At 45.9% G+C, this 18,729-nt stretch overlaps 2 protein-coding genes across 4 annotated transcripts in view; both read right to left on the bottom strand.

The window, feature by feature from the left end:
• VWA2 (von Willebrand factor A domain containing 2) overlaps window positions 1–6,309 on the bottom strand; it is a 42,628-nt gene extending 36,319 nt beyond the window's left edge. The window contains exon 1 of one of the 2 annotated variants that reach the window (XM_066239048.1): window positions 6,278–6,309. The gene's annotated coding sequence lies outside the window, so the exon portion shown is untranslated. Of the gene's footprint in view, window positions 1–5,602; window positions 6,008–6,277 lie in introns of those variants that run through there. The other variant, XM_066239046.1, reaches the window with a different exon arrangement.
• A 5,926-nt stretch (window positions 6,310–12,235) lies between these two features.
• Window positions 12,236–18,729, bottom strand: part of TDRD1 (tudor domain containing 1) — a 40,536-nt gene continuing 34,042 nt past the window's right edge. For both annotated transcript variants that reach the window (XM_066240003.1, XM_066240004.1), the window contains 4 exons: window positions 17,004–17,171; window positions 15,759–15,986; window positions 15,104–15,150; window positions 12,236–15,025 (listed from right to left, as the gene is read on the bottom strand). In XM_066240003.1, coding sequence (XP_066096100.1) covers window positions 14,933–15,025; window positions 15,104–15,150; window positions 15,759–15,986; window positions 17,004–17,171 — 536 coding nt within the window. In that variant the 3' untranslated portion in view covers window positions 12,236–14,932. The remainder of the gene's footprint in view (window positions 15,026–15,103; window positions 15,151–15,758; window positions 15,987–17,003; window positions 17,172–18,729) is intronic.

The raw sequence follows: 18,729 nt of genomic DNA, 5'->3' as shown, positions 1-18,729 counted from the left end.
CCATGGTGGGCGTGCCGGGTGGATCCCGGTTGGGCGCATGCGGGAGTCTGACTGTCTCTCCCTGTTTCCAGCTTCAGAAAAATGCAAAAAAAAAAAAAAAAAAAGGCATCCTCAGTGTCTGGATGAAATGGCGCTGGCTCTGGGACCTCCCTCCTGTCCCCCAACACAACTCCTACTGCCACCCAGACCACACTGCACGAGACAGGTAAGCTAAGCACAATGATGCCCACCCCCACCATCACAGGGGGGATATTTCCAGGTCAACCTTTCTGCTCACTGCATTTTTGTTTTTGTACTAAAATAAATGAAACAAACGCTATTTTGATGCTGGTAAAGTGTTAACTATTCTTTTGTTGTTGTTGTTTTTTACAGAGACAGAGAGAGAGTCAGAGAGAGGGATAGACAGGGACAGACAGACAGGAACAGAGAGAGGTGAGAAGCATCATCAGTTCTTCGTTGTGACACCTTTGTTGTTCACTGATTGCTTTCTCATATGTGCCTTGACCACGGGCCTTCAGCAAACTGAGTAACCCCTTGCTTGAGCCAGTGACCTTGGGTCCAAGCTGGTGAGCTTTGCTCAAATCAGATACGCTCAAGCTGGTGACCTTGGGATCTCGAACCTGGGTCCTCCACATCCCAATCCAACGCTCTATCCACTGCGCCACCGCCTGGTCAGATGTTAAACTATTCTTTAATGACTGTTCCCACCCAATCATTAAAAATATCTAGTTTATTCTGCCTTCCTCATATATCAAAACTTTCTTGAAATATTAACTCAACATTCCAAATACAACCCTATATCTAAAATCTTTTTTTAAAAGAATGAATTTCATAGTAAAACTCAATAGCTACCCCCATCAAGTGGGTATTTACTGTGTGCCTGCTCTGCCGGGCTTCACACTTATATGTCTTTTCTCTCCTAGCCTGCACAGTCAGCCAGTGAAGAGCATTATCCCCATTTCACAGATGAGAAAACTGAGGCAGGGAGAAGTGAAGTGTTTTGCCCCAGGTTACAGAGCTAATAAGAAGATGGGATTCCGTTCTGTCCTCTGGGTGAGCTGTTCCATCCATCCCCTTCCTGATACTGGGGAATCAGGACGGAGGAACAGAAGTGTAATTAAAAGTCTGCCACCCTGAATCCCAGCCTCTGGCAGTTTTCCACCCAGCTAGTAACCTGCCAGCGACTCCCACACTGCAGCCCAGGAGAAGATTTCCAGAGCACTCTGCATTCTTGTACAGCTAGTCAGGAGCAGGCTGCAGCCCAGGGGCAGAGGCACACCCTTCGCTCCCAGGTACAACTTGTTAAGCCTTTTCCATTACAAAACACCTCGCTCATCACATTTGTTTCATTCTGTTCCATTACTCATGCGAATCCCACTCATCTTTCTGGGCTTCTGGGATTCGCACATGGACTTCGATCCCGCCCCCATCCAACCCCCCAGTCTTCTCATGGGACTGTTGTCTGCAAATCCTGGTTCCGCACACAGCACTGGCGGCATTTGGGGACAGCGGGTGAGTGGGGTTTGCAGCGAGGCACCACAGTTGCACTCTGGGGTTACATTTCCCACGACACAGGAAGAAACCAAGGCCAAATCAAGGCTACTTTTGAAAGAGAAAAATAGACTGGTGACAGCGAAAGACAGTTTTGCAGGACAATGCCCCCCTTCTCCTGTATGATCGGAACTGAAATGAGTGCAGGGTGAAAAAGGAAACCTCTTCCATGTCCTTACAAAATGCAATTCCAAGCCCGAATAGTAGATTAGCCCCTGGCAGCCTCCTCTCCATCAGCCGGGATGGAAACCCGAGCCCTTTACAAGAATAGTCATCGCCCAAACAGGAAGACTAGAATCAGAGGTAGAAGTCTCCGGCCAGGAAACCATGGGTGTCTTTTGCTGTTAACAATCATCTTTCTTGTCCATTTGGTAAAACACCTGGCTCAGGCCCAGAGTCTAGGGAAGTGGACAGCATGTTTCTAGTTTGATGAGCCAGAAAAAGCATTTTAAAAGCTATTCAGGGGCCTGACCAGGCGGTGGCACAGTGGATAGAGCATCGAACTGGGATGCCAAGGACCCAGGTTCGAGACCCTGAGATCACCAGCTTGAACGCGAGCTCATCTGGTTTGAGCAAAAAGCTTACCAACTTGGACCCAAGGTCACTGGCTCCAGCAAGGGGTTACTTGGTCTGCTGTAGCCCCATGGTCAAGGCACATATGAGAAAGCAATCAATGAACTAAGGTGTCGCAACGAAAAACTGATAATTGATGCTTCTCAATTCTCTCCATTCCCGTCTGTCTGTCCCTGTCTATCCCTCTCTCTGAATCTCTCTCTGTCCCTGTAAAAAAAAAAAAAAACTATTCAGGGAAAAGTCCCGCTCCCCCTAAAAGAATCACAAATTTTCAGGACCCAATCATCTGGACAACCGGAAGTCAGCACCCGGGGACAAACCCTGTGCTGTTTGGAGTCCCAGATAGTGGATGAGAAGGGCTGGGCAGAAAGGTATAAATCACAGAGACTCCCACACTCGCCCCATCTGCTAAAGAGATTTTAATGTTTATTTTAATTTTGAAAATCCTTTAAGTTGTACAAGACCCAAAGTCACTGTCCCGGGACTCAGGGAAGCACGTATTCACACAGGACTGGAAGTCCAGAAACTGAATTCCAGCCTGACTCTGCTTGTAACCAGCTGGGTGACTGTGTAAGCAACAGCCTCCCCTGCCTCGGTTCACTCAGCTGTTCAACGGGGTAGGACCTCAGCTTCACAAACGCACACAGTGTTATGACAATCCTATGCAACAGTGTGTGAACATCCCTCCGAACGCAGGAAACGCTTTTTAATTGTCCAATGGTAAAAGATGACCGCCACATACATTCATTTCATGTGACATTTGTAACCCCAGACAGTAGGCACGATTTCCATCTTTATACATGAAAATGGGCTTGGAGAAGTTGGGGCCTGACGTCCCCAAGCGAGGGAACCACAAGCTGGGAGTCAAGGCCCGGTCTTCTGAGTGCGGACAGCATGGCTGTGACGAAAGCGTGCTCTATGGCGATGACGCTCAAAGAGCACTGAGCTGACCCTGGGAGTTCTGAGTGTGAGCCTCCCCCACCCCCCAGTGAATTCCTTCCCTTCCGTCTCTCAAGTTCCTGCTCACAAAAAATGGGGGTGACATTCCATGCTGTTTACCGGGAAAGGTTGCCAGGGTCACAGGAGACCACAATGTAGAAGCCCCCTGGGCCCGGGCAGTTTCCTCAGTGGGAAGCAGGGAAACCCTGTTCGAGAGAAGGGGCTCGGGATGGGGAAGGAAGCAAGGGCTCAAAGATAGCAATCAGGCCCTGGCCGGTTGGCTCAGTGGTAGAGCGTCAGCCCGGCGTGTGGAAGGCCCGGGTTCGATTTCTGGCCAGGGCACACAGGAGAAGCTTCCATCTGCTTCTCCACCCCTCCTCCTCTCCTTCCTCTCTCTCTTTTCCCCTCCCACAGCCAAGGCTCCATTGGAGTAAAGTTGGCCCGGGCACTGAGGATGGCTCTGTGGCCTCTGCCTCAGGCACTAGAATGGCTCTGGTTGCAACAGAGCAACGCCCTGGATGGGCAGAGCATCGCCCCCTGGTGGGCGTGCCGGGTGGATCCCGGTCAGGCGCATGCAGGAGTCTGACTGCCTCCCCGTTTCCAACTTCAAAAAAATACAAAAAAAAAAAAAAATAGAAATCACCTGCCGTTGACTTTGCAGCTGGGAATGTAAGCAGGTTTAGAAAATAAATGGGCAAACTAAAAGCAGAACTCAAGTGTATTCAGCTGTCCCAGCGTGGGGTGCTGCGGGAGTGGGGGTGTTGCACAGATAAATGCCCCCCTTGTGCAGGGTCCCCCAAGAGGTCCCCAGTAGCCTTGTAGAGGATGGGAGGGCTTTTTAAAAATATCCTTGTGGGATAAAATTAAAAATTAGCCACCTGAAACCAACACAGAATAATATTAAATGTAAACTGTAATTGAAAACACACACACACACCTAGATTAGCTATTCTGTTACAGTCCTCCCAGTTAAAATATTTTACTGATACCTGAAAAACAGAAGTTTGAGGACTGCTGCTCTAAGTCAGTGTTGCTGACACGTGGATTGATAGAATTATATGGAATTGCATTTATTCAATAAAAACTATTAAGCATCTGCCCTGTGCCCAGAACCCTCCCAGGGGCTGGGGACGAAATGAAAATGCTCTGGACGGTGCAAACCTGGTGGGGACCGTCTTAACAAAAGGCCTGTACATTTGCACCAGTTTATCCCCAATGTCATCACCTGCTAATTAATAACTGTGCTGTTTATGAAGCTCATTAAAAACCCAAGAGTCCGGGTTCCGGACAGGCAGTCTCATCTGCCCTCAGGGCAGTCCTCTACCCTCTCTGGGTCTTTTGCCTCATCCGGAAACACAGGGCCATCTGACTAGGATCATTCCAGGCGACCCCAGTCTACTGCGGTAAGCTCTGGATGGCAGACCAAAACCCAGATTCAAAAAAATATATATGTCATTGATGGTTTTCAGTCAAACAGACAAATAGGATGAAGGAAGGCATTCCCCTCAACCCTCTGGGATTTGACGGGGGACCTCATCTGGGAAATTCTTACGCAGGCAAGAGGTGGCTTTGAGCTGGATTTCTACAAAAGAACAGGCCATAGCCCACCTGAAAATAGACTCAGAGGTGCTTTGTACCCCCACCAGCCAAGAAGAGAATGGCTGCAGGATGCTGAAAGCCAGCAGCATTTACAAATACCTCCCATGGCCTTGGCCAACTGCAGTGCTACCCTCTCTGACTTTTCCAGCCCATTCCTTCTCTTTTCTCAAAAAACACACATTTCTTAATATCATGTGACACTGGAAGCCAAACAGAGCTTGAATTTTTAGACCTCAGTTTATAAAACACTTAGAGGTTCTAGAGGGGGTTTTTTTGTTTGTTTTTTAATTAAAAGACCTCATAATGTGAAAAACGTAAGGTTCCAATTTTTCCATTCCAGGACGCTGGATGGTCCAAACACGCTGCATGGTGGCCGCACTGAAAGGCCCCTCTCAGCTGGACAGCTATTGATCGCACAATGAAAGGGCAGCAAGGTGTCCTGCTCCCTTCTCCTCTACCTCGGTGCCCACCAAGTTTTTAAACAGACGCCCCCTGGAAAGTTTCAAAGGTGCCACTCAGAGACACTCCCATTTACAGTCCCAGAGGGTGGCCAAGGGCCAGCCCTAGGTGGAAGAGGGGCAGAAAGTAGGGCTGGGTCAGGCAGGGATGGTGGTGGGCTTGTCCACGTGGGAAATCACCATGGAGGACAAACCCCTTGGACTTCTTTCTCATCACCCAAGGGCGATGCTCTCAGGGGCAGCTCCGGCTGTGCTTGCAGAGACTTGGCCGGTGGGGGCCACTCAGCTGCCTGCGGTAAAAATGCACTGGAGTAACCAAACACCTGCAGATTCTCTGTAAGGGGTTGGGGGATAGTTTGGCCAAGTCCCAAAAGCCTTGGATCAGAAGACAAGCTCCTTCTGTGACTGTGCCACGCAGCTTGGGTTTAATATGTGATCCCCCCTACCCTCCATCCGCAGTCACCGAGTCCCTGTTCCCTTACCTGCGGTCCTTGCCCCTCGGCCCGACGCTCCGGTGCCCGGGGCCCAAGCAAGAGGCCGCTGTGGGGCCCGCTGCGCGCCCCCTCCCGAGACCGCGGTCTGGAGCCTGGAGGAGGCGTGCGCCAGGTGCGCGCTTCCCGGGACGCCGCCTGCTCGGAGCGGCGCGCGAGCCTCGCGGCCGCGCTCAGGTAAACTCAGACAATGCCGAACAAAGCCCACCACGCCGCCAGGTCCCCGCGGAGCCGCACGGTCCCCGCGTTCCGGGTTGGGGTGCCTGGTGGCCGAGCCGGCTCTGCGACTGGGAGCGCGAACAAGTAACCGGCGCCCCTTCGTAGGACGGGAGCCGGGCCCAGGGCATCAGGGCTCCTGCGGCGCGGAGACAACTCTGGGCTGTGACTCCCCCAAGACGAGCGCGGCGGAGAGCGCACGGCAGGACTCGTACGCCGGGGCGGCTCTGCTGGCCCGGGCGGGCGCGGCAGGGCCAGGGGGCGCTGGAGGCCCGTGGAGGGGCGCCGGGGTGGGAGCCACGTGGAACACCTGTCCGTCTCACCGAGGGAAGGCGGAAAGCACCGCGCGGGAGGTGCACGTGGCGCTCCTGGGAACCCCGCCTGCGTCGCCTCCCGCGTTTTTTACAGGGAGTTGTTGGCCAAGGTTGGCAAATGAACGAAGGTACTTACTCCTGCGCTGGGTCCCAGTCTCTGAGCGCTGCAGCAGCAAGAACTGTGTCATGCGCTGTCGACTCCGCAGGATTTATTGCTCCGACTCAGGGAAAATGTTGACTTTGGCATCGTTTCTATTTGTCATGGCGATTGCCGTTTGTTTACCTGGCTGTCCTATCATTGGAAGTGCGCGGTGATAAGTGGGCCCTTTAGCCAATATCCCTGTTTAAGTCTAGCAGGATCTGATTTTTAAAATTCAAATGCCACAAATCAAAATCGCACGATACCTGGCACAATGCCTCGGACAAAGCAAGCACTCACTCAAACCGTGGCTATAACTGCGTAATCTAGACTTTTCATACTCATCAAAAAAGTGCCATTGCATAATTGTGCATTGCAAAAAAAAGAAAATAACAGTAAGAAAGTTGAAAACCTACACCTATTCCACCCCCGGCCCCCAGCGATAATCACTTAATTTTATGGTGTGTATTCTTGTAGTGTCTTTCTACTTACATCAAGATTTACATTCTTTTTCATTCATTGTACAGGTCCTGTCTCGTAACCAGCTTTTCCACTTCCCTTCTCGAACATGTTTTTTAGCCCCTATTTCATGTTCTAACATCTTAACCCATCTGCTATTGTTGAACACTAACTTTTCATTTTAACCATGCAATTAGATATATGTGCTTTTACGCAATTACTCATACTGCAAAAAGGTAAATTTGTCCACTATTGGGTATGTGCAATTTAAGGCTTTTTGCAGTATGTTATCAAACTGCCCTCCAGGAAGATAAACCTGTTTCCTTTTTCCTATGCCCTTCCCATTATTCTTGTGTCAATCTGATAGATGGAACAACAGTTTTCTTGTTCTTAGACCTTTAAAAAAAATTCTAAAAATGTTCCATTTCTGTCTGTGATTCTCAAGTTGGTTTTCAAACCCTCCCGACATTGCCAGAGCAGTATGAATCATGCATGAGCACCTGTGCGGGGGAACTTGCCCGCAGAGCTAAGTGCTTGGGGAGAGGGGTGGTGTCTGCCTCTGGACGGGCATTGTCCTAGAGAAACGTAACGCAAGCCACGTGGGTGATTTTAGACGTTTTAGTAGCCACATTTGGAAAGATGTGGAAAGAAACAGGTGAAATTAATTTATATAATATTAACTCAGTGTTGGGGACCAAAATATATCAGGGTGTTTTTATATCCAGGGGACAGGTGCTGGGCCTAACCACCCATCTCACCTGCCCAGTTAACAAAGAGCTATACCTGATTACTGCTTATCCCACCCATGTTCTCCGGAAGAGGCTGGAAGCTAGTTTCTTATTGGTGTAAAGTTAGATCTAAATGGTATGGTGGGGGTTGTCTTTGAGTTGTCTTGGAAACAATTGAATTGCTAATGGACCACGTTTTTTTCCCTGAATAAAGACGGATGAGCTTCTGGGGGCCGCCATTGCATCGACTTAGGAGCAGTAGAGACTGTTCGCCGTGTGGTCCTCCCGAACCCATCTTTATGTATATATCTTTAATTCTTTGTCTATCATTTATTTAACTCCATGCCTTTTCCCGTTCGAGGACCCCATAATAGACTTGTTGTGGCTGGACCGCGACAACTCAGTAGGTCCCAAGCATCTCAACACGAAAACAGTATTTTAGTCTTTGAAACTGTTGTAATTTATATCTACAGCACAGCTCAATTTGGATCAGCCTTGTTTTAGTTGTTCAGTAGTCACGTGGTGAGTAGCCTGTAATGTACCAGGGAGAGCAGGGGTCTGAGTCCTGCAGCCCTCAGGTCCTGGTGAGAGTGGAAATTTCACAGCTTACAGCCCTCTCCCCCACCTGTTACAATTGGTGCTTCACCAATTTGCCTGCACCATTCTGCCTACTCAGGCTTCCCTTAGAGAAGCCAAATTTCAATTCTAGATGTTTGACAGCCTAACATCTTTAAATTGGTGGCAAATTAAATTTTCATTCCATGGTGAAGACGGAAAAGGCTAAACTATAAATACCGTGGGAATAACAGCCCAAACTCCTTCACATCAGAGAATAATTCATCTGTCCCCGGGGCCTATTAGGTCTTTCTTATCGGGTATACACGTGGGGAGGAAAAAAAAGGCAGGCCTGGGCTCTAGCAGGGGTGAGTGGGAGGAGACTAGCAGGAGTGGAGGCATTGTACACAGAGAGAAGCTGGACAGCTACTGCTGTCATCCACGGCAACCCCTCTTTCGTGAAGATTTGGGGAAGTTTAATAAATAGTCACCATGAAGGGCCATCATCCCAAAAGGCTTGTGTTGTGAGGGCCCTGCTACCAAGAACTTGCCTTATTCATCTTGGCGACTCCAGTGTCTGGTAACTCTATATAGTAAGTGCACTTTCAAAATGTGAATTCATTTATGAGTTGCCCTGTACAGCATGTCTCGGTAGGAAACACACAAGGCATGAAGGTGACTCTGAATTCCACGCAGAGATAAAGGGAGACTTTGGCTCTCAGCGACACACAGTGGGAGACACCAGCGTAGTGTAATGACCACTGCTTTGGAGACAGGAAAATCTGGGCTCCCTGTTCAGCCCTCCTGCCCACTGGCTTTGTGGCCAAGAAAAAAATGCTTAATTTTTCACTGCTTGGTTTCCCAGCTGCCAAAATTAAAGGTTGATGGGTACAATGTTTCCCAACTCTATGGAAGCCCAATCCGAGTGGTTTGCATCCAGCCCCCAAATGATGAAGTCAAGGTAAGACACACGTGGTAAGGTCCAAGGGGAGTAAAGAATAGACGTGCAGAAGTTGTGGGTTTTCAGAACCCTCCTGTTGAGAAACGAAAGGAGACAATGAACCTTAAGTGGCAAAGAAACTATCCCGGGGGAACAAAGGGCGTGAGTCTGAAGTGCTCCACAAGGCAGCAAATTAAGCCAGAGCCGGGGCAGGGGAGGGGGGTATGGTTGGGGGGAGGGTGGGGGGACACAGACACAAGGAACAGAAATACTGCCATCTCAAAGCTGAAGCTAGGTTTGGGGTAGGCACCAGTTGTTCGAAGGGTTAAAGCATACACCCCCAACTCCTTTAGACAGAATAATTCGCACATCTTACTGGGGGTGCTTTCAGGAGATGGGATGCTTTGTGGCTGAATCAAGTTGACGGAATGTCTACAAGACCAAGGCTTGATCGGGTAACGTAAGTCAGTCATTCAACCAACACCCAAAACTGGAAGCTTTCAAACTGCTTCCAAATTTTCTATCTTTAGTTTTCACACAATAGACGAATGCTTTAGCATCTGTCGACTGTATTTTGAGAGGAACCTGGGTGCACCCTCAGAGGCTCTGCTGGGCTTACAATAACCCTAACGGTCCCTCTCACTTCCTGGAGGTCTCCTGTCACGTGAGGGGGGCACCTCCTCAGGGTCTCAAGGTAAAAGGAAAATGCAGGGAAAGGGACGAAGCTAGGCAGCTGAAGCCTTAGATGGAACCAATTTTAGGAGGTCACAGGAAAGCTAATGCCTAGATTTGAGAACCTTCCTCAGGAAGTTAAGACTGTAGTGCCCAACTGGTACCCTGAACAATGTTCAGGACAAAAGAAAAAGTGTTAGTTCTTTGTGTGAGCCGCCCACAATGCTCACCCTGGGCAGATGGGCAGCAGTTCTACTGGGACGGAACCTCGCTCTGATGCCACAAGCAACGCAGCCTACCGCTCTTTCTGCACTCAGGTTTTGAACCACGGGCCGCCCTCCAATTCCTTCTGTGTGGAAAAGCAAACCAAACAAAACCACCCTTGAGAGCCCTTTGTGTTTCCCGAGTAGGCACTGCTTGGGTGCCAGTCTGGCTCCAGAAACCCTGCGCCGATGAGGAGGCGAGGTGCCACCCTTTGGCTAATCCCAGAAGAGCTCAATTTGGCAAATCCAAGCCATGGTTGTGCTGGTGATAAGCCCACTTGAGACACAAATGGTTCATTGTTTTGGGCTGGCAGCCTCCTAGTGACTTAATTTCTCTGCTGGAATTTGGCAGCTTAGGATCCTGATGATAAGGTGACTCACGTTATTGGTTTTCTAGAGTATGTATTATATAGCAAGAAGGTCCGGTTTCAGAACATTAGTCACCCTCGTTCACAGTTTTGAGCCTTTTACATTTCTACCTGCCCCAGCAAAAGAGTTCTACCCTAAGAAAACGCACAGTGAATCTTCTTCCTCGTCAACTCCTGTTCACTGTTTAATCCACGAATAGGAATCTCTCCGCTGGCAAAATGAACTTGATTTCTCTCAATATTTACACAGCCTCTACCAAGAACAATCTATTTGTTTGTTATATGGTCTCAGCTCTAGCCTACTACCAATGACTGAACTAGGTATTATGAGGACCTGGAAGGTGTAATGGGCTATATATGGTCCTACTAAACAATAACAGCACCAGCCACAATGTCAGGCACATCACTGGAGTGCCTGACATTAAATATTTGTTAAATTAATGTTAATTAAAATACAAAAATATTAAACCTACTCAGAATTAAGACCTGGTGGTCTGGTATGTTAGTATGTGGATATTAATCCAAGAGACATCGAACCCTTGTCTCTATTTGTGAGACCAGTGCGTGCTATAGAGTGTATTAGTTTCTTTTTTTTTCTTGTATTTTTCTGAAGCTGGAAACGGGGAGAGACAGTCAGACAGACTCCCGCATGCGCCCGACCAGGATCCACCCGGCACGCCCACCAGGGGCGACGCTCTGCCAACCAGGGGGCGATGCTCTGCCCCTCCGGGGCGTTGCTCTGCCGCGACCAGAGCCACTCTAGCGCCTTGGGCAGCGGCCAAGGAGCCATCCCCAGCGCCCAGGCCATCTTTGCTCCAATGGAGCCTTGGCTGCGGGAGAGGAAGAGAGAGACAGAGAGGAAGGAGGGGGATGGAGAAGCAAATGGGCGCTTCTCCTATGTGCCCTGGCCGGGAATCGAACCCGGGTCCCCCGCACACCAGGCCGACGCTCTACCACTGAGCCAACTGGCCAGGGCCGAGTGTATTAGTTTCTTTTGGGGAACAAGGCACATAGCTGAATCACCAAATAATACTAAACTCCACTCAATTAAAACTGCTTGATTTCAAGTTTCCAGTGCTGTATAGTAATACCTTGGAATCTGACAAACTTTGACTTCAAGTTTTTATGTGTTCTTTGACTTGCTTCCCTAATTTTCCAGAGTAAAACGGCAGGTTTTATGACCCCATGGTTTTCACATACACTTTCACTGTGGCTGGACCTGACCCGAGTATGAGCACTAAGCACCCAGCGCTCCTGGCAGGTGCAGGTAGGACAAGGAAGTGGCCAATGGTGGCGGGAGGAACACGGGGAATCTGGTTGCAAAGTGAGATCTTACTGGGCTGGGCAGCAGGAATTTTATATAATGGAAGCATATCAGTGTCTCAACAGCTCTTTACAGGGGTAGAAATTCCATTGACTCTAACAGATTACCAGTAAAACAACAAAAGACATTTTTTAAGTTTCTTCTTTGAGTTGTGAAAACATATCCTTAGGTTGTCAAAGGCTGATACTGAATATCACAGAAAAATTCCCAGGTAGACACTTAGGGGCTGGCAGAGAAGTCAACTGGCTCATAGTTCTGCACGTGTGAGTTTAGGAGAATTTAATACTGTGTGCTTCAAGAAAAAGATATACTCTAATTCAGATTTTTTCACTTAAATTGTTAACTGTATTTGTGCTCCATAAAATGGCAAAAAGAATGTCAAATTCTATGTATAATAAAAATCTAAGTGGCTACCTATCAGGATGGGTATGGATGGCAAAGGGCTGAAAGAGAAAGTTCCTTCCCCAGTCGGAGTGGGCCATGCCCAGGACAGACTCCGCACCCCAGGATGGACTCTGTGCCCAAAGGCCAAAGGAAAGCGAGCCAGGTCCCGACGGGGAGAGGCGGGTGGCCTCAGTGTGCACAGGAAAAGAGGAGACGAGACCGGAGTGACAACAAATCACAGAACATTTATTATGTGCAAGAGGCAAACGATGACAGGGAGACCAGGGCACACTTTATTATGAAAGATTCAAACATACACAAAAGTCCAAAAAATTATAAAGCTTGACTATCTATCAACTAGATTTGTCCATTAACACGAGTCACATTTTCTTTAGCACCTTTATGTAATAAAAAGTTATCTAGACATAGGAAGCCTCACCTATCCCTTCCTGATATTTCCACGAATATCGTTTGACTCTTTTATACCAGGCATATTTATTTGGAATGAAAAACTTATTGGAAAAAAAATAAAACTACCCTACCTAACAGAAGAAGAGTAAGCAAACAAAAGTGGAGGCATGAAAGGTCTTTAAAGAACATATAGACAGAAGAGGTTGTGATAAAAACACAAGGTGCTGTCCTTTCTCCTAAGCCTAGCCTTCACTGTCCCCTCTCTCCTAAGTGTTTACCTCCAAGAGACTGTTTCTGAAAGTGAAAAGTCAACTCTTGTTATGCTGTATATAAAAACTCGGTCACCATCATTCTTAATTTCTATCTAAGTACAGGCAAACTAAATATTAACTTTTAACTGAAGTCAGACATTAAATCAGAGCTACCAGTTTAAAAAAAATCACCACCACAGTAAATTAGAGCTGTCTGTACACCTCTTCACACATATAAAAGGCTCCAGTCTGATGCTCTCATCTCCTATCACTCCTAATAAAGCAATTTCACAATTACTAACACACAAAAACAAATTTCTCCAGAGAGGATGAAAACAAACTGAAAACACATTTTCTCTATCTCTAGGGAGAATAACTTAAAGTACTAAATATTCAAGTTTATTCTCACTAGACTGAAGGACATATGCTTAAGTAACCATGTATGTATTTTTTTCTAATATAACTGCTAGTTTAAAGCCCTTCAGAATTGGCCTCCTCTAAAAGATACTGTAGCACTGCAGACAGGTCAGCAGCAGGGGGCAGTAGAGAGAACCCAGCTTTGAGTCATAAGATCTTTCCAGTCGTCTGTTTGTGTGAATTGGGGCAGCCATTTAACCTCTCTGGGCCTCAGCCTCCTCCCCTATAAAACAGGGCCGTACTTTCTTTTCAAGAGTATTGTGAAAATGAATTATGTGACTAGATGTAAAAGTTATTTTTAAATAAGGTGCTGCCCAATTAGAATGTATTATACTGCATTCAAATATAGACAAAATGTTTGTACTCCCACAGTAGGGGAAAAGCCAGTTCAACTACTATGCTTTAAATCAGGTGTTTGGGTTTTTTTTAAGTAATTTCGTCAATCTCTTCAGAAACAACAGAAAATATAGGTTGCACCTGAAGTGGTGTGGGTCAGCACTCTCAATTCATGGGGGGAAAGCCCATCATTAATTACACAGATAAAAAGTCAAAGTGCACACAAGTCAATCAACTTGATGGGCACTAGGACTAAATTACAGAAGTTCAAGTCATTGCATGTTCCTCATTCTATGAAATTAAAATTATCATGAAAGATTTTAAATCCAAGTCACAAAGCAGGAGTATTAAAACAATGCATATGAAAAAAACTGAAAGTTGTAATTGCCATTGTAAGCCAGCATTTGTTAAAAATAAACCAAAACTGGCCCTGGCCGGGTAGTTCAATGGATAGCACTTCATCACTGTGCACTGAGGTCACAGGTTCGAACCCCCCATCAGGGCACGTATGAGAAGCGATCACTGAGTGCACATCTAAATGGAACAATGAGTTGATGCTTCTCTCTCTCTCTTTCTCTCTTTCTCTCTCTCTCTCTCAAACCAATTAAAAAAACAACTTGTAAAGGAAATAAATCATAAGAATCGAAACTGTTGCTTCTGCATTAATGACACTTACCTTAGCACTTAGCCAGACTTTCTTAGAAACAGAAACAAAACAATAGTAGCGAGGCTGTCTGAACCCAGTAGGCACCTACCTACTTGAGGACTGTCACCCTGTGGAAATCCACAGAGACCACATCCACAGCGTGAGCTCTGCGTAAAGGTCTGAGATGATGCACTTCAACCAACAAGAGTGCATGTATAAGTCAGTCAAAGATCCATTGCCTTTGGCTGGAATTATATCAACTCAAAGTGACAAGGACAACTCCACTTTGATCAGAAGTTCTAACTAGTTTTGTATGGACCATAAAGTAACTTCTGGGGGCCATCTTAGAACAAAGGATCCCAGACAGTAACTGGACTAGTAGGGAACTATTGTTTCAAACTCGCCTCACATCGTCTTTTAACCACTAGATCACTACAGCCAAAGAAGAGAGTATGTTCTGTTTTGCAATGTAATAGACTGTCAGCACAGTCCATTTCCATGCTCGGTCCCTTAGACCTCTTCACAAAAAGTGCTAACCATTGTTATAGCGATACACACAGTGGGAGCTAATCTCACATCTAGACACAAAGGATTTCAGGCTAAACTTTACCTCATAACAATTCTTACAAGTCCCCCCACATATCAACATGAGCACTCTCAAAAATCAAACAACAGTAAGGAAAAGTGGCTGGACCCTGAACACCAGCAGTGTCAAAGGAAGATGATCAAATAAAACCTAGGGGGACACAGTATAACCAGACCTCAGACCATTAGATCACAGAATAAAGTACAGCCTTACAAAGAGATGGGTTCCCTCCATCAGCTCTACCCTGAGGACATGACAGGAGATGTCCTATAGGCGGTGACAACAGTGGCAAAAACATCAAGTTTTACTGACTTAACTTTTTAACAAATTTTTCATTTCAATAAATGTATTTTGATTGGTTGGATTGTTTAAGAGGAAGTGAAGAATCTGTTCATGTTTTTCAACCTACAGATGAAAAAATAGTATTATTTAATTTTGCAAACTGTTAGGAGGCTAATTTCATATAAAGGAAACTTGACTCACTTGCTTCTGTAATTCTGAGCAGCAGCAACTCATCCTGGTCGTCTCTTCTAAAAGCAAATGCAAAAGACCACTGGGTAACATCTATACCATACAAACAACAAAATCCTGGAGGCAGAATCCCCTCAGCCCTGGGTTCGAACCACAAAGGACTTGATCAATTAACTTTGAACTTGGGCTTTCATGTTACTTGCTACTGTGTCCTGGATTTTACCAAATTACTGCCCACATCTCCAGGTTGCAGGTCTTCTGCCTATCATATACGCTACACTTTTTGGTTGAGGGCAGGCCTGCCTGCCATATCATCATCTTATGAAACAACCTATGATCCGATCCTAACAGTATGAGTGCTTCTCACTTTGATCAGGATCAAAAGTAAGTTGGAAAGAACTTTGAATGCTTGACATTTCTAAAGTTCCCAGCATCGATTCCATCAATCCTGTTGCTGAGCCCGAGCTACGGAGAGTCTGGACAGGGGCCTCCCTCCCTCCGAGGGGTGCCTCTCAGGTGGCGACAGGACCTGGGGCCCGGCCCTGGACTCACACACCAGGAAAAGGAAGGGGACTTGGCCACAGGGGCTAAGGAAAGATCAGGTCGACTAAATTGACACTATCTATTCTTAATTACACTTGCATGTGTTATAAATCTGAAAAAATACCTTTGTTTAAAGCATTCTGCTTTTTAGATGTGATGTTTGTGGCCAGACCACACGTCACCAGCTTATCGGTGAAATTGATAGTGCCATTCTTAGAACATTTGTCAACCGTCACGATGTGGATATTCTTAACAATTCCTTTTATAGAAAGCATTACATTCTGATGCAATATGAAATTTTTTAGTAGCTCAATTACTAATTGAGAACAGCTTCCATTCAATTCTGTTAGTCCTGGGAAAAAGTTAAACATTAAAGTTAATCTTCAAGTCCTTTAAAGAAGGTAATATTTAGATAGATTATTTAAGAATAGTAAAAAAAAAAAAGGCTCACTAATTTTAGCTAGATTTAAGTATACTACCGCTGTTTGTTGCATTTAAACACTCAAACTTGAAAAATATTCATTGATCTCTACAATGTGTCACGCACTAATCTATTTAGAGAGGGCCAGAGCCGACAACTGGTTACCTTCACGGACATACATATTCAAATCTGAGAAAAAAACAATAATGATTTTCCAACTCACTGAGTCAAAACCAAAGCTGCCTGGGCCAGGTAGCTCAGTTGGTTAGAGTATCATCTGATAAACCAAGGTTGTAGGTTCAATTCCCAGTCAGGGCACATACAAGAATCAACTAATGAATGCATAGATAAATTGAACAACAAATTGGTATTTTTCCCTTTCTGAAAATCAATTAAAAATAAAACAAGTAAAAAAAACCCAAAGCGGACTCTAAGGCAATCTGCAGGGACCTCCGGGTAAAGAAATCAGGAGTAAGAGTAAAAATCTACTTTAATACTTCAGTTCACTTTATACAAATTCCAAATGAAGGGCTGAATATATGCAGATAGAGTACGTGCAGTAAGGTAGCCAATAACAGTCTCACTGAGTGTCTCTAGTCCCTAAAGACAGAGCGGGGACAGAGCAAAGACGCCCAGCCTGAGCAGTCAGGGGACCCCAGCTCACCCGGCCTTGCCACTTACTAGTTCTGCAACTGGGGGCAAAACCATCTCTGAGCCCTGACACTGAGACTAATCTGTAAAACAAAGATGGGCCAACTGAACACAGTTTTTGACAATGAAAGAACAAATAAAATATATGTAATTTCTTGGTAAACTCTGCTTGATACTTAGAAATCCGGGCAGTTATTTGAAATACCCATTTGATTCAGACTTAGAGCTATAAAACAGAAAAAAAGAACCCCAAAAGACCCAGGGACATCCAAACTAGGAAGTGACTGAACTGTGTACCTTCGAACGAACACTGAAGGACCTGGAAGGGCAGCTCCAGGTGGCCGGCAGCGATGGGCCGCACCCGGTGAAGAGGCAGGGTCTCCACGTTGCCGTAGTCAGCGTAGATGACTCTGGCCTCGGCCTCGGAGGCCTCCAGGACAATGGCGCGGTACCAGAAATCGTCCTCTGTAAGCAGAGTGCAAGCTCCGGTCAGGAGTTACGTTCAATGGCCCTCTCCTTCTCTTAAGCTGGTTATTCCTGATTACATTCACATCACTTAGAAATTCATACCAACATATCTGATTTCAAGCCAAAACATCCAGATTAAATATGAGCGTCACCAGCACTTTGTTCAGATCCTACTAAAAAAAACCAATTACATGATGAATGAAAAAGGCATAAAATCATAAGGATACAGAACAAGAGAAGACAAGGGAAAATGGGGAGAGAGAAAGCAGACGCATGACGGAAAATGACTGAGCAGAGCTCAGCCAAAGCTGGCCACAGGGGAGCTAAGAAGCACCCCAGTTTGCAACTCCAATCCTCAGGCAACCAAGGGCCGACACTTGGTGCTTCCCATTGAAAAGTAGGAGCACAGATGGAGCTGAGAATGGGGAGTGGCTAAAGGAAGCAGTCACTTCCCATGACATCCAAACAGACTTTACCTTATAAACACTAATATACTAATTTTTTTTAAAGTCGCTAAAGAAAAGGATCAGTTTTATTGTTCACGTTTTAGTCCGGCTCAGAATTTATCCCCTTTTCCAGGCAACGGTTCCTACTCCTTCTCCAGAGAGGAAGAGCCTGACTGACTATGGACTGAGGCCCATGAGCCAAGGCCAAGAGCATATTCTGACAAGCTACATACTCCAGGCAGGTGACAAGATTCCCAAGTAAAAGCTCTTCAAGATGCCAACGTTAGGATCCCCGGTGGAACTGCACAGCGAGATGACCCTGCACTGAAGGCCACCAGGGAGCAAGCTCTGGCCGTGCTCAAAGGAACTTCCCATTCACTTCTCAGTGCCTCGTCTTCAGTAAGTGAACAGCAAGACTCATCAAGTATTGGAGGAAAGTCTCTAACGTGAAAGATCAGTCCGAAGCTAACAAACAGGCACTCAAGGAAACAGAAAGAAAGGAAGGAGGAAGAAGAACATGAAATTTAAAAGAGCGATGTTAACATTCTTAGAGAAATGGCCTTCTAACCTTGAAACCACACCAAGACAGTATCAAAAACACACACTTGAGATAACAAAAAAAAAAACTACTGAAACAAAAAATGGGGTATCAAAAATGAAACCCTTGGAAGATAAAATCGAGGAAATCTCTTGCAAATCTTTAAAATAAAAAGAGATGAGACAGAAAAGAGCAAATATGGCAGAAGAGTTCATGCACAACATTAAAATATTAATACATGGAGTTCCTAAAAGAACAGAGTGAAAGAAGGAAATAAAAGATAATCAGGGAAACTTCTCAAAATTGAAGCTCATGAAATTCTAGACTTAAGGGCCCATCTACTGAACGCCCCACACAATGGTGAAAAGAAAAGCAATATAAAATCACATCATAAAACTCAAAACACGGGATGAAAGGATGACTAAAAGATCCAAAATGAAATAACACGTGTACAAAATTTGAAGAATCTGAATGACATTTATCCCTTGACCAGCAACACCAACAGCTAAAAGCCAATCAAAGCAATGCCTTTGAAATTTTAAGGGAAAGATCATTTCCAACCTAGAAGTCT

This window comes from Saccopteryx bilineata, chromosome 7 (genome assembly GCF_036850765.1).
Source record: "Saccopteryx bilineata isolate mSacBil1 chromosome 7, mSacBil1_pri_phased_curated, whole genome shotgun sequence".
Lineage (NCBI taxonomy): Eukaryota > Metazoa > Chordata > Mammalia > Chiroptera > Emballonuridae > Saccopteryx > Saccopteryx bilineata.
The sequence above is the reverse complement of the archived record's forward strand: the minus strand, read 5'-3'. Positions and strand labels throughout refer to the sequence as shown.